Source organism: Buceros rhinoceros, unplaced genomic scaffold (genome assembly GCF_000710305.1).
Source record: "Buceros rhinoceros silvestris isolate BGI_N320 unplaced genomic scaffold, ASM71030v1 scaffold20495, whole genome shotgun sequence".
Lineage (NCBI taxonomy): Eukaryota > Metazoa > Chordata > Aves > Bucerotiformes > Bucerotidae > Buceros > Buceros rhinoceros.
This window is the reverse complement of record NW_010412518.1, coordinates 6,543-19,956: the sequence shown is the minus strand read 5'-3', so window position 1 is coordinate 19,956 and position 13,414 is coordinate 6,543. Positions and strand designations below refer to the sequence as shown.

The 13,414-nt window shown below is 50.5% G+C and overlaps 2 protein-coding genes across 2 annotated transcripts in view; one reads left to right on the top strand and one right to left on the bottom strand.

Annotated features, from left to right (window-relative positions):
• Window positions 1-1,702: 1,702 nt before the first annotated feature.
• On the top strand, window positions 1,703-5,127 carry GUCA1A (guanylate cyclase activator 1A (retina)). The gene is made up of 4 exons (XM_010136441.1): window positions 1,703-1,900; window positions 3,768-3,917; window positions 4,474-4,564; window positions 4,967-5,127. Exons 1-4 carry the CDS (start codon window positions 1,703-1,705, stop codon window positions 5,125-5,127), a joined length of 600 nt encoding a protein of 199 aa, XP_010134743.1.
• Window positions 5,128-11,220: 6,093 nt separating this feature from the next.
• GUCA1B (guanylate cyclase activator 1B (retina)) overlaps window positions 11,221-13,414 on the bottom strand; it is a 4,608-nt gene continuing 2,414 nt past the window's right edge. The window contains exons 3-4 of the mRNA XM_010136440.1: window positions 12,135-12,249; window positions 11,221-11,513 (exon numbers count right to left, since the gene is read on the bottom strand). Of these exons, the coding sequence (XP_010134742.1) occupies window positions 11,386-11,513; window positions 12,135-12,249 (243 nt within the window). The 3' untranslated portion in view covers window positions 11,221-11,385. The remainder of the gene's footprint in view (window positions 11,514-12,134; window positions 12,250-13,414) is intronic.

Sequence of the window (13,414 nt, the reverse complement as noted above, 5' to 3'; positions counted from 1 at the left end):
GCAGTGACCACAGGAGCCGAGGAGTGGTGGTGAGGCTGGGTCCCTCCCCTCTACAAAAACACGCAGCGTGGATTTGGCTCTAAAACCCAGTCTGACTAGTCCTGTCATTTACTGCCAGCTGCTGACACGGGGGCACTGGTGTCAGCAGCACAAGGTACTGTGTGCACTGCCACCCACCTGGGCTGCCCTGCACTAGCCTGGCCAGCCTTCGCACATGCTGCAAAACCAGGGAAGGTTTTGCCATCTGCCCTGGCTGAGCCGATCTGCTGCTCCATCTTTGAAAGATCATCCTTTTTCAAAAGATCATCCTTTTTCCCTCGGCTTTGCTACACACAGGCAGAGCATTGTCCTTAGTGAACGGAAAAGCACGTTCCATTAGGGGTGCTCTGAAATGAGACGGTACGTGGAGCTGAAATTCAGGCAGCTCTTCTCCAGAGGGCAGCTCAGAACGGTTCCGCTGTTGTGCTGCCCGTTCTGCAGGACCGGATGCACTGCTAGCAAGTGCTTCTTGTGAAAGAGTTGGCGAGCCTGTGTCCACACTGTGTCCGTGACCTTTCTGCTCGTAACGAACGCCTCAACACTGCTGCCCCTCCCTGTGCTTCGGGGGGGGGCTGCACCAGAAGTGTCCACTGTGGTGGGGGGGTCAGGCCCAGGGCACCCACTGAAGGCTCTGCTCGCTCACAGGTGCTGTGCACAGTGGGGACGTGCCCTGCTGCTGCTGGCCAGGGCAGGATTAGCACATCCAATTAGCATTCCTCAGTCTAATTCCTTTTTCATAACTGTTTCACGCTTGTGTAATGCCACCTGCGTTAGCAGAGTTATTCCCAACGCGTCAGTGCAGAAGCGATACCGAGCTCCGCAACACGAAAACGCTGGGCTCCTTGTCTTAAAGATGTCGGTTATAAAAAATATTTACTGGACAGACCCCGCGGGTGAGAGCTGGTAGTCACATCCACTTCATTACTAGGGGAGGACCCGGCCCACGCTGCTTCCTGAGGATGTGTACTGTTCTATCTCTGAGTGTTGTGTGTCAGAGTAAAAACACCACTGGGTTTGGCCATATTCACAGGGAGAATTCTTCGTGGTAATTCATCATAAATGAACATCATAGTCTGGAAATCCTCCAGCCAGAGGATGGCTACGAGAGACCAACAGGACAGGAGCAGCACAGAGGCTTCTGAGGGGTTTTCTTTCTTCCTTCTTACTCTGATTGTGGTGCAAAAGTTATTGCTCCTGTGACCCCGCACAAAGTCATAAATGAAGTGGATTAGGAGATTACATCATCACAGAGAAAATTCCACCCGCATAATCTCCTGCTGGTCTTGTAATCTGCAAGACTTTCCCATTTTACCTTCTTTCTATTTTAACCCTGAACTCTTAATGCCTGGCAGGAGCCTGGCACCCCCCTGAGCCTCATTGGCTGGGGAGGGATTTGCTGGGTACTTAAACGTCACCCTGTTGTCCAAAGAGGGTTTTGTGCTTTTGAGTTTTCCTGGGAAGAGGTGTCTTTGGCATCCATCACCACCAACACTGAACCGGTGTAGCCCACGCACAGACAGTCGGGTTTTTTCCCTGATCCTGCAATCTCACGGTGTGGGGGACATTTGGACTTCACAAGCAAGAAGCAGAATTTAAAAGAAATCCCTCGAATTTCAGAAAACATCCAGTTTTGGCTGCAAAGTGACCAGCACTTGGTGTGAAGATGGGGAACATGGACGGGAAATCCGTGGAGGAGCTGAGCACTACCGAGTGCCACCAATGGTACAAGAAGTTCATGACGGAGTGTCCTTCTGGCCAGCTCACCCTGTACGAGTTCAAACAGTTTTTTGGCTTGAAAAACTTGAGTCCGTCAGCGAACAAATACGTTGAGCAAATGTTTGAGACGTTTGACTTTAATAAGGTAAATATTGTCCTTCCCGGTCAGCCTGCGCAGGGCTCAGCCGTGCTGGGCTCCCCGCTGCTGTCAGGTGTGGTGAGTTTGGGTGTGTGCGGTGGGGATGAGATCCACACCTGTGCGCTCTGATTTCCACAGCCTCATCAACTGCAAAATCAGTTATGCAAGGGGAAAACTGTCAGCAAAACCTCCTCACCTGCCGACGGTTCTGGGAGAAAATGGACTTCTCCCAGAACTGGTATTTCACTTTTAAATTATTGAATAGTGGGGGTTATCTGAGAGTCTGTGATGCCTTTAAAATGAAGAGCCCTGTAATCCTTAAATATGGAATGTTGTGACAGCCAGGGACAAGCGAGCAGCGCGAGAGCAAGTGCTGCGTTCACGCGGAAACGGCGAGTTCCTGAGCGCCGCAGCGCAGCGGGAGCTGTGGTGCACGGGACAGATGGGGTCTGGGTTTCGAGTGTTTTGAATTATCAAGGCGTTGCAGTGTCACTGATTTTATTACGGGTGTTTGGCCCTGCACGATGGGCTCCGGCCCCTTGTTCCCTGTGGAGAGGCTTTGCACCTCGGGTGGTGGCTGTGACAGACCACGGTGCGCGACAGTCCTGGCGCGCTGCCTTCCAGCTCGGGAGCTGTGCCAGAGGAGCAGATGGATGCTGTGTCCCGAGGAGGGAAAAACATCCTCTTTTATGTGCAATTGATTTGAAATTGCACCTCCCATGAGATGAGGAAAACATTTCATGGGAACCCGAAGAGTTTAGTGGGCTTAATCCCACTGAAAATAATACAATTTAGGCCCTAAATCTTTTAGGAGCTTTATTTATGCCTTGGCCTTTTCCTTGCTCACTGCCCACTGTTTGAATGGATGCCTGGAAAGGGAATCGATGTGCAGGAAATCCTGCTGGGAACGGGGCTCAGTAGCTATTTATACCTAATCCGGCTCTCGCAGCAGTGGGATAAAGCAGATGATCTCTTCTTGAACCTGCCGCCCTGGGGGCTTTGCTCATTGACAAAATCCAGCTTACTCCCTCTGAAAGACTGCCCAGGGTTTACAGGAGGTACCGTTTTCCTTCACACACTTTGTGTCGCAGCGGTGCGTGCCGTGGAAACGCTCAGTGGTGAGCACTGCACAGTTTAGCTCTCAGAAGCAGTGGCTGTCACGGGGCAGTGTCTGGAGGCAGGATGGGGGCACAGGAGCTCACCCCAGCACAGCTTTGTGATGGTACTGGAGCCCTGGCTGGGGGCTGTCTGCCGGCACCGCTGAGCCTCTCTAACTCCAAGGTGCGAGCTGGAGGTGAAAGTCATAGATAAAAGTGTGTGTGCTTTTGACGGGACCAAACGTGAAGCAGATACACAAAAGGCAGCACCTTCCTCCCCCAGATGTCAGCGACGCCCGGGGGTAACCTCTGAGCTCGTTCCTCTCCAGAAAGTTTGCATGCGAGACCCCTCGCAGCAGGAAGCAGCTGGAGGTGTGGGCAGACAGGTAATCCCTTGGGGTTCATCTGCACACACCTGTTCCTCTTTGACCTCTGAATTGCCACTGCTTTACATAGAGATCCCCTTAGCACGGGTTAGCTTTCGAGGCTTGTTAGTCCCCACGCCAGGTACACACTGGGTTCCGTCATTATCAACACCTAATGGCTTGGCACAGACCAGCATGGAGCTCTCACCATACGGTGCACTGGCTTTAACTGGTGGGTGTGCAGAGGACCCGCACCCGGCGCCTCTGCTGTGCTCCCCAAGCGCCCGGTCTCAAGGTGGTGGCCACAGGCTGAAGTCTTCAAGTGGGGACTTCCAAAAGTGACCAGGAAAATCACTTACTGCCTGGCTCTTGGCTTTTCATCTCATCTAGCTTCTAACTTTCTGCTTTTAGGATGGCTACATAGACTTCATGGAGTATGTGGCAGCTCTGAGTCTGGTCCTGAAAGGGAAGGTGGATCAGAAGTTGCGATGGTATTTCAAGCTCTATGACGTGGATGGGAATGGCTGCATTGACCGGGGAGAACTGCTGAACATCATCAAAGTGAGTGGGCTCTGCTTTTCCATTTCTATCACAGGGGATGGTCGTCAGACTCAGGTAGAGAGAAAGGACGTAACAGGTATATTCCAACCCAGAAGACATCTCTCTGGTCAATTAGCAGGCACCAGGCAAACCTGCTGCTTGTCCTCTGCCAGTCCTCCCCGCAGGCTGGCCTTCCTGGCCAGACCAGTCCCAAACACCCACACCCCCACGGCACCTGCACGCTCCAACACGCAGCAGCCCCTTGTCTTCTCACTGCAGATTGTTTAACCGCGTCCACCGAAACCCGGGCTGAGATAAGCGCTTGAATTTAATCTAAGGCTTTTTGGAGGTGAATGGCTCCCGGCTTATCCCAGTATGCCCACTTAATCTTTTAATGCATTGATTGCCTTTTTAAGGGATTTTAATCTCCATTTTTTTAGAAAGAACTTATTCCTTTCAGAGCCTGACTGCCTGCAAAAAAGTTTGGCCTCTCACATCCAGTCACTCAGCCACTCGTTAACGATGGATATCTGTGCAATGCTCTGTAACCATCCTCTGTGTCCTTCTTTCCCTGCAGGCCATTCGAGCCATCAACCGGTGCAACGAAACGATGACAGCTGAGGAATTCACAAACATGGTGTTTGACAAAATTGATATAAATGGAGACGGTGAGGATCTCTCTTACGTGATGCCAAATACTGCTCCTGCTTTCCCCCTGTCCCACAGTTCAGTCTGCCAGAGCAATTCCAGGTGCTGGATGTTCCAAAACACCCAGACACGGGCAGAGCTGACAGAGCAGCTCTCCATGAGGTTTAGCTCCCCATCCCCTAAATGGGCTGCAGCCAGCCCAAGGGGACACTGCAAACCGCCCCTTGTCACCCTGGATGGGTGGGGATCCGCACACGGTTTAGCTGTGGTGAGGTTTGGGGTGTAGGGTACAGAGCCGGGACCTGGGGAAGGGCCCTGTTTTATAGTCCGTGCAGCTCCTGGGGGGCTGCTCTGGGGCTGCTGGTGGAGGGAGGAGAAAGGCTGCAGGAGTTAACAGCCCTTTGCTGAACGTGCTCTCGCAGGTGAGCTCTCCCTGGAAGAGTTCATGGAGGGCGTGCAAAAGGATGAAGTGCTGCTCGACATCCTCACCCGCAGCCTGGACCTGACACACATCGTCCAGTTGATCCAGAACGATGGGAAAAACCCGCACGAGCCAGAGCAGGAGGCAGAGGCAGCCCAGTAGGCTCCTGCTGTCTCATCATCTCTACCTTTTCTCCCCCACATTATTAAAACAAATCGGGTTGTGGTTGTGGGAGCTGGTGAGCTGCCCCAGCGCCAGTGTGACCAGCGAATGACTATCCTGCTAGCGCAGGGCCCAGGACCTGCTCCAAAGGCACTGCTCCCCTGGCAGATGGCGAGAGGAAAGCTGCCATGGAGAGGAGGTGTTGCGATGGCTGGACGTACACAGGGACCCCCAGCGGGGCCCTGGGCTGCGCGGGGGCTTCTGGAGAGCGCTGCTGAGCAGAGGGGGGCAGAGCATCCCCTCCCTGGGGCGTGGGCAGGGAACGCATCAAGATAGCCTCAAAATTCACACCCAGGCGGCCGCCAACACCAGTGTCTGCAGCTGCTGCGAGGGACGAACCCCGGGGCTGGCCGGCACTTGGCCCCCGTGAGAGGGGCCCCCAAAGGACACAAGCACAAAACCTGGGAAGCAGACCTGAACCTTCTCTCCCTGCATGTATTTCCAGAACACAGAATCGGCAGTTTTGGTCACTCATTCTTTGATTTGTTATTATTCTGTTAGCAGTCGATGGTGATCACCTAAGATAAAACCATCTATGAGCTAGAGAAAGGGGAGCGGGGAATGCAGTGGCTTTTCTTTGTTTAAAAGCTTTAAAAACACAGAATGGTGCCTTTTTTTAACAACTATCTGAGCTTTAAGGGCATGTTTCTCCTTGAAATAAGTATCTGGAAGGGCTGCGTTAAAGCATGACAGGCTGCCACAGCAGCAACCTGAGAGGGAGAAGTTTTGCATGTCTGTAGGAATACTCCTGCATGTTTTATCACCTGAGCAACAAACTAAAACTCTCCCGCAAGTTACACTCCGTGGCACCCTCAAGCATCAAGTAGTTCTAACTACGATGGCAGCAAATCGTCTGCATGCAGTTTGGAGGGGCGTGTTGGGAGAGATGGGCCCAAGGCAGCGTCCGTGCCTCGAGCATCCACAGGTACCCGAGCATTGCAGTGGGTACCGTCACCTCCACGGCACATGGGCTCAACCCCCATCCCCTGTGGAATAAAACCCAGTTACCCCTTATTACAGCATCCTGGGCACAGCAACCTCACCTGCCGGTGCTAATTGTGAGTGTTAATTACGAGTGCCACCCCAGACCCAGCAGACGCACAAGGGAGGCTGCAAGAGTAGTGGCTTCACCCCTGCACCGTCCCCGCACCCAGCGGGGCTGCGCCTTGGCAGCTCCTGGAGAGGAGCTTCCTCATCTGATGAGAGCGAGTTTCAGTGTGGTGAGGTAACGCAGGACACCAGGAAGGATTTCTTGCCCAGCTGAAAGACTTGTTATTTAGCACTGGACGCTTGCAATTCATGAGCAACTTTCTGAGCATTTTTCCTGTGCATCTTTTTCATTTGACGGTGTTGTACCTGGAAGCTTTTGTACTTCCAACCTTATAGCAAACTATTAAAGATATTTTACAACATTATTCCGGGTTGTGCTTTTTCTCTCTTTCAACCAGTCACTCTGTTTCCAGCAGGACAGATCAGCTCTCATGCCAGAGCAGAAAGCTTTGTTTTGGCTTTGTTAAAACAGTTCTCCCACAGGAGCAGCACACGTGTGGGGAAAGGTCTGTTTGCTTCAGAATCAGTGCAGAAAAGGTGCTACCCCCGGGTTCTCACACCCCGTGGGTGCTGCCTGCTCTTCTGAAGTTCACCTGCACTCAGCAAGCGCAGCTTGTTCAGTAAAACCTCACCCCCTGGGTAGTCCTACCACTCTGCTAGAGCTCTGCTTTACCCACCCACATTTCCAGGCACCTCCTGCTTTCCTCCCTGCCACCTTCCTGGCCGCATCCAGCAGCCCCGTAGCTCCCTCCTGGCCCTGTTTTCTCCCCAGACAGACGGCGAGTGCAAGACACACGGCCACAGCCCGGCAGCTGCCCCCTGACAGACCGGCTCGGGCTCTGGCATTGCTGGACGGACACACAAACCACAAAGAGGAACCTCTGACGGGCCAGCTTGGCCGGCCACCCCGCGGCCACTGCTGTGCGATGGAGCAGGCTGCAGCCGCCCGACAGGAGCTGGGCTGAGCTGTTTGCTCAGGGTGTAACGTTCCTCCTTGCAGCAAAATTAACTCCCCCACAAACAACCGGCACAAAACTTCCTGCATGTCGTCTGTCCAGCAGCAGCGAGGAGGGACCAAGTTCAGCCCGGGCTTTCTGTGTCCGCTCCCTCCGTGGAGACACTCTGAGTCCTGCCCGTGCTTCCTTCAGCCTCTCTCCCCGCTGCATGCCCGAGGAGCTGCTCGAAGCAGCCCCTACAAGCCCGATTTCTGTTTATAAAGACAAAGTTCCTCTAAACGGGCTGCCTCAGAACTGCCCGCTGGCCAAAGGCGCATCTCAAACCACAGCGTCTCTCTCTGAAGGGTGTTTTTTCAGCCTCTAAGAAAACAAATTAAAAATAATTAAAAACTAATCTTGTGACTCCCTCTGCCCTCACTCATGCATAATTAATATATTTCTAAGGAGTGGGGCCAGCCACAGAGGCATCGCTCAGTCCTGTGACAGCATCACTGGCGAATGAGTTGGCACAATCACCCCGGGGAGCGTCAAGAGGCTTTTTCGGGGAGGTTCCATCAGAGGGGCGACGGGCCTGCAAGGCTGCATGGCCATGAGGCAGGTCTGACACCGGGTCCCAGCTCTGCCTCCCCTTCACAGAGACCTGGGACCAGGAGCCAGGGCCGTTGAGAAGAGTTGCAGCCACACTAAAGCCAGCCAGAGAGTGACCTGCAGCAGCATCGTGCCATTTCTCTCAGTGCCAAAACACTGAAAAAGGCTGCCACAAGCATCTGCCTTCTGCAAGGGGCAGAAATTGTAGATCCATGGACCACTTGAGGCTGGGAGGGATCTTAGGTGGCCTTTCTCAGCCTGGTTTTGAAACGAGGGAGGATGTTGAGTAGCACTTCAGCTTTTCCTAGACTCTCTTCAGCAGGGGAGCCCAAGCTTCTGAGCTGCACTTTACCTTGAAGAGGAGGAATGAAATAAGCGTTTTCCCATACTGCCAAAGCCAAGGAGTACTGTGAGACCAGAAGAAGTCCCTCTAGCACTGGCCATAGAGCTGTGTAAGTCCTGGCATGGGCACTCTGCTTTCCAGCACGGTATTTTCTAGGGGAAGCTGCACATGGATGCTTTGGGAATGACCTGGACACAGACCTTTCCTCTGGACAGCCCCTCCCGGGTGATCCTCCCCTCTCAGAACGTCAGGTGCATAAACAAATAAAGAGCACGGCTAAGCACAGAGATAGACGTATTTATCCCCTTTCCTTCTCAGCCCCATTATTTCTGCTGCTCAGTGCTTGCCCTGGGAAGGCACCTTCCAGAGTATTTTAGGAGGCGATGTCTCCTTAGCTCCTGGTCCCTGGTGCCTCTTCCTGCAACAACTGCCTCACCTTTAGCTTTCTGATTATTTCACCTTCAGCTTTCTGATTATTTCACCTTCAATCCCACACGACTTCAGGGGCATCAAACATCAGAGCAGATGGTAGAAGCTCAGAAAAATCACACGGCATTTGCCTTTTCCAAGCCATCCTGTTTCCCCATTTAGACCAAAGAGAAATCCGATCAGTCAAATCCAATTCTAGCTGGGCTGTAAGTCTGGAAAAAAGGATTATGCAAAATGTCTGACATCAACAGCTTGATGTGAATGTTGAATTGAGTTTGGGAGGAGATCAAAGTGCTTATACCTATGGATTTAAAAATAGGACTAAGACTAAAGCACCTTGGCGAAAGATTACACAATCGATAAGAGGAACAATTTTCCACTGGGTTACGCCAACACTGTCACGAGCATTACCCACCGTGTGCACCGCTGCCATCCCAGCTCTGCCCAGGCCAGGCGGTGGAAACATCCCCCTGCCGAGCCCTGAACTCTTGGAGGTTTCTGTTTTAACCCTGCCAGGACTGAAACAGGGGCCACTTGATCACAGCACTGTCAGCTCACTTTACCGGAAGCACCTATTTCAAATTCCATTAGGATTTTTTTTAAATGATACTTTTATGCTTTTTGCTGTCATTACACAGCAGTTACACAGAAGAAACTCCTACTCTGCATTTGCAACAGCAGCATCATCTCTGTCTTATATTTGTATTACCCAGGTTAGACGTTCCCATTAAAACCTCCTCAAACTCCCTGTCTTGAAGACAGCAGCTGGTCAGACACCCAGGTGCTTACTCAGGTCTCCATCTTCACTCTAAGTGAGAAATAAATACACAAAACAGGTAGAATTTTAATAAATAAATCTTTATTAAATTCATGTGTTACAAAACTTCTACCAACACCCATCAAGTGCTCGGTGTTAGGATGCCCTCTACCACCCCAGCTGAGGACTGCTGGTGCGGGGACACCGAACACCTTTCCCTGCCTGGCCAGGCCGTCACAGTAAGAAGAAAGTGTTTCAGTCAACCTGCAGCGTGCAACTATAGGAACTAAACAGCCACTTAATTGTGCAAGAAGCAGAGTGCGTTATGTTCGTCAAGATATTGACATTTAAGGAATTAGAGATTTGTCTCCTCCCATGAAAATATTTGTCCATAGGTTGAAAAATTAAAGTGAATCTTTTCTTCCAGGCCCTCGAGTCAGACATAAGATTTTCCTTTGGGATCTTTGGCTGATAAACTATTGACTTGACTGAGCTTTAAACAGCTGCCTCCAGCAGCATGGACCGGGAGCTGGATCAGCTTTGGTAAGTAGCAAGTCATGAACCAGGGTGTATTTCCAGAGAACTTAGAAAGGCTGCTCCAAGGGGCAGAGTATTAGAACTCCAGCACTGACTGTGTCTTACCCTGACTACTTCCTCATGTTCCTGAACTTAAACATTGGTTAAATTGACAAGACCACAAACCAGCAAACTAATCAACTAATGAAGGATACTACGGTCATAATTAAAGGCCACAAAAAAAGGATTGCAAATCTTTTCATGGGTGTGACCTGGCCCACTGATCCCATGGGAAAATTTAAATAAAACAAACTCATATAATTTTTGTGGAGAAATTTTTCTTGCATATAAACCAATAAACCAAGTAACAGTGACTATTTGAACCAAATATTGGTTCAACCCAAATTCTCTTTTCACGTACATATATATAGGTAGCAATATGGGTCAGAATAGCAGAGCTCAGCCTACCACCCGTGCAAATTTTATCTCTCTAGTCTGTGGCTAAATTAAGTCCAGTGTAAAACCACTGTACTGCTTCAGTAACTCAGATTTTCTGTCACTTGTTCCATACCGTGGTCCTGCCAATAAAGCAACACCAATTCTCTCACTGCCAAGACACTGCCAGGCAAAACTCTGCTCTTCCCTCATCTCTCCTTCCATGCCCAACTTCTCCCAGTGCAGTGAGAGGCCTGGAGCTCCTTGAGCTCACTCAGTCTTCACAGGGCAGGAAAAGCTGTTCTAGAGTGATGGTTTAGTAAAACAGGGGCTTAAAAGGAACAGCACCACACTTGTGCAAATCTGGCCTCCAAACCCGGCCATCGAGAGGAGGTACAATTTCCTCTGCTGCTCACCGTTTGGAAATGGCATTTTTTCCGGCCCCACAAAGCCAGGTCTCTGCACAGGCAGAAGGAGCAGCCCCTGCTCCACAGGAAGGGGATGCAGGGAGTTACTGCTCCACCTGTCCAGCCCACACATCACGTTTTCCTCAACTTGGTGTGTACTGTCCTGGCTACCACTTGTGACCCAATTCTCATTTTTGGTAGCAATATGTTGGTGTTCAACAATTTGGCAGTAGCAGAGTCTACTAAACATACGTACAAAGAGCCCAAATGGGTAACGCCTGCCAGAGCACCTCTTCTGTCATCACTTTTGGTTTGACGTGTTGATATCTCTGCAGGCATGACTGATGCGAGCACTAGTCTGCACTGGAGACAGTACCACTGCATCAGGATTCCTCACTTCCTCATCACATCTGTCACAAGAATAAAAACCTGCCCAGGATCCACTGCAAGAAGCCACAAAAAGATTGTTGCTTGGGGTGTAACAAAAAAACCAGAGCTGGTAAACACTGTATTGTGTACACAGACTTATTCATGGGCCAAAAATAGTCTCTGGGTACCAGCAGAATGCAGCACATGGGTTTCAGATTGAGATACGGCTTCTTAAGTTTTCATCTGGACGCTGAGATTGAATTAAAAAGGAAAGCCACTACCACCCTAGAGTAAGAGAATCACACTTGTAGTCAGCATCACATTTCCAGCTGTATCAAAACAATTTTCTCAAAACAAAGCACTCTTTCTCCTCTGCTCCATGATCCATCCCCCGGGGTTTACGTCCATTTGCAACATCTTCATCACCCACTTGTCTTTCCTGGCCCCATCAATGAACTCGTCAAGAGACAACTGCCCTGTGTGTGAGATGAAGAGGATGAGATGGGGAGACAAAACATGACAGATAAGACACAAAAAGAGAAAGGCAGGAAGTAAAACCCATCTATGTTTCAGAAAATATGTTACCAAGACAGAAACCATACTTCATCTCCCCAGGGAGTTTAGGCCAGACAAACCACCAGGCTGTAACCCAACATATTCACACCTACCCCATCCTGCTGGCTAACAGGAAACATTCCATCTGCTCATACAAAGCTCCTCCAGCAGGACTGCAAGTCTGATCCTGCCAGCTCCAGTTTGACTGGAGCCACTGTCTTTACCCAGGCTGTTTCTGCTGAGACTGGGACCGCACTCTGGCTACTGAGAGCTTTCAGAGGATGAGCTCCGTGTGGCATCAAAATCCAGACAGAATAGTGACCCCTCTGTGTTTTACATTAAAATAACAACGAAAATAATTTTATCCTGCTGCACCAAGTTACTCTTGATTCTATCAAACATGCCAGAACCAAACCCAAGGTGTCTAATATGAGTAACAGTTGTCCTGAGTGATTTCCCAATAGATATAATGGAAGCTGGGCTGCCCAGCACGAATAATACCTCATTACGCGTGAATGCAATCTGAGGCAACCATCACTTACCATCCCCATTCTCATCCACTAACTGAAATATCCTGTCCACAACCTCCTCCGGTGTGAGCAATGGGGTCCTCTCCTCCACCTCCGACCGACACACTTTCTTCAGCTTGTAGATAGACTGAAAAGGAGTTCACAGGTTAGGAGAAGGACTGGAACATGAAAAGCAGTGAACTCCATTATTTTCCCAGCAGTATAAAGGTCTTTCACAAAAAGCTGAGGTTTTGACCTTTCCAGAAAGATCTGCCACTCCACAGCCTCAGCCCTTTAACGAAACCTCGGCCTTGTGCTCACACACAGTGCAGATCACTGCCTTTGCTCTTTGAGCTGCCGCCCTCCTCTTTGCCTTACATGTGTTGGTCAGATCTCAGGGCTCCTTTGCCAAGAATAAGGCAAGAGTTTCACAGATGGGAAAATCATCTGGCTTTTGAGTGTGATTTTTTTTTAACATCTGAGGCCAGGCACATCTGGACTTACCCAGCCCTCTCTCCCAGGGAACTTGTGCCCAGGCTGCAAGATCAAACCTGTATTAGCGCATATTTTGACCCCTAATTTTTCTTCCACTTAGTCACTGAAAAGGGGCAGATTTTATCTGTTCCTCCCTTGACAACCACCCCTTCATTATTAACTTCACACTTTAGGCTGAAGGGTTCTCTCTGAAGTCTTCCCAGAGAGGGGATTAGCAAGAGCCTAACACAGCTCTGGCCAGTTCCTGGTTGACCTCAAAACTATAATTGAACCTGCCCCAGACAAGCTCCCCAGATGCTCCCACACCTGGTGCTGCAGGTAACAAGCTGGTCATGCTTCCCAGCTAAGAGGACCTACTTTCCACAGACCCAGTTTCTGGTGTTCTCTCCTAAGATCCTAAACCATGTGATAGCCACTGCACAAGGGCTACAGTGCCTGTGGGCAGAGATGACTCTAGCACAACACCAGGACACCTGCCTGAAGAGCCCAGGTGCCCTCTGTCTGACTCCCTGCCCAGGCCTCCTCTCACACCTCCACACAGTTGCTAATTAAAGCAAAGGGCAGAACATAACAGAAACCCAGAGAGGAATAATTACAAACGGGATTTCTGTGCTAATTTGTGCCCCTCAGTGTGTTCTCACCAGCTGCTCAGGCATGGAACTTGGCTGCTGTAAGGGACATGGGGTGAAACCCTCTTCCACTGGCCAGCACAATGAAACTTGTTGTAAAATGCTGAAAGGAAAGGCAGAGCAGAGACATGGGGACTCCAACAGCAGCACCCAGATGCTGCATTTCTGGACAGCTTCAGCCGGAGCCCG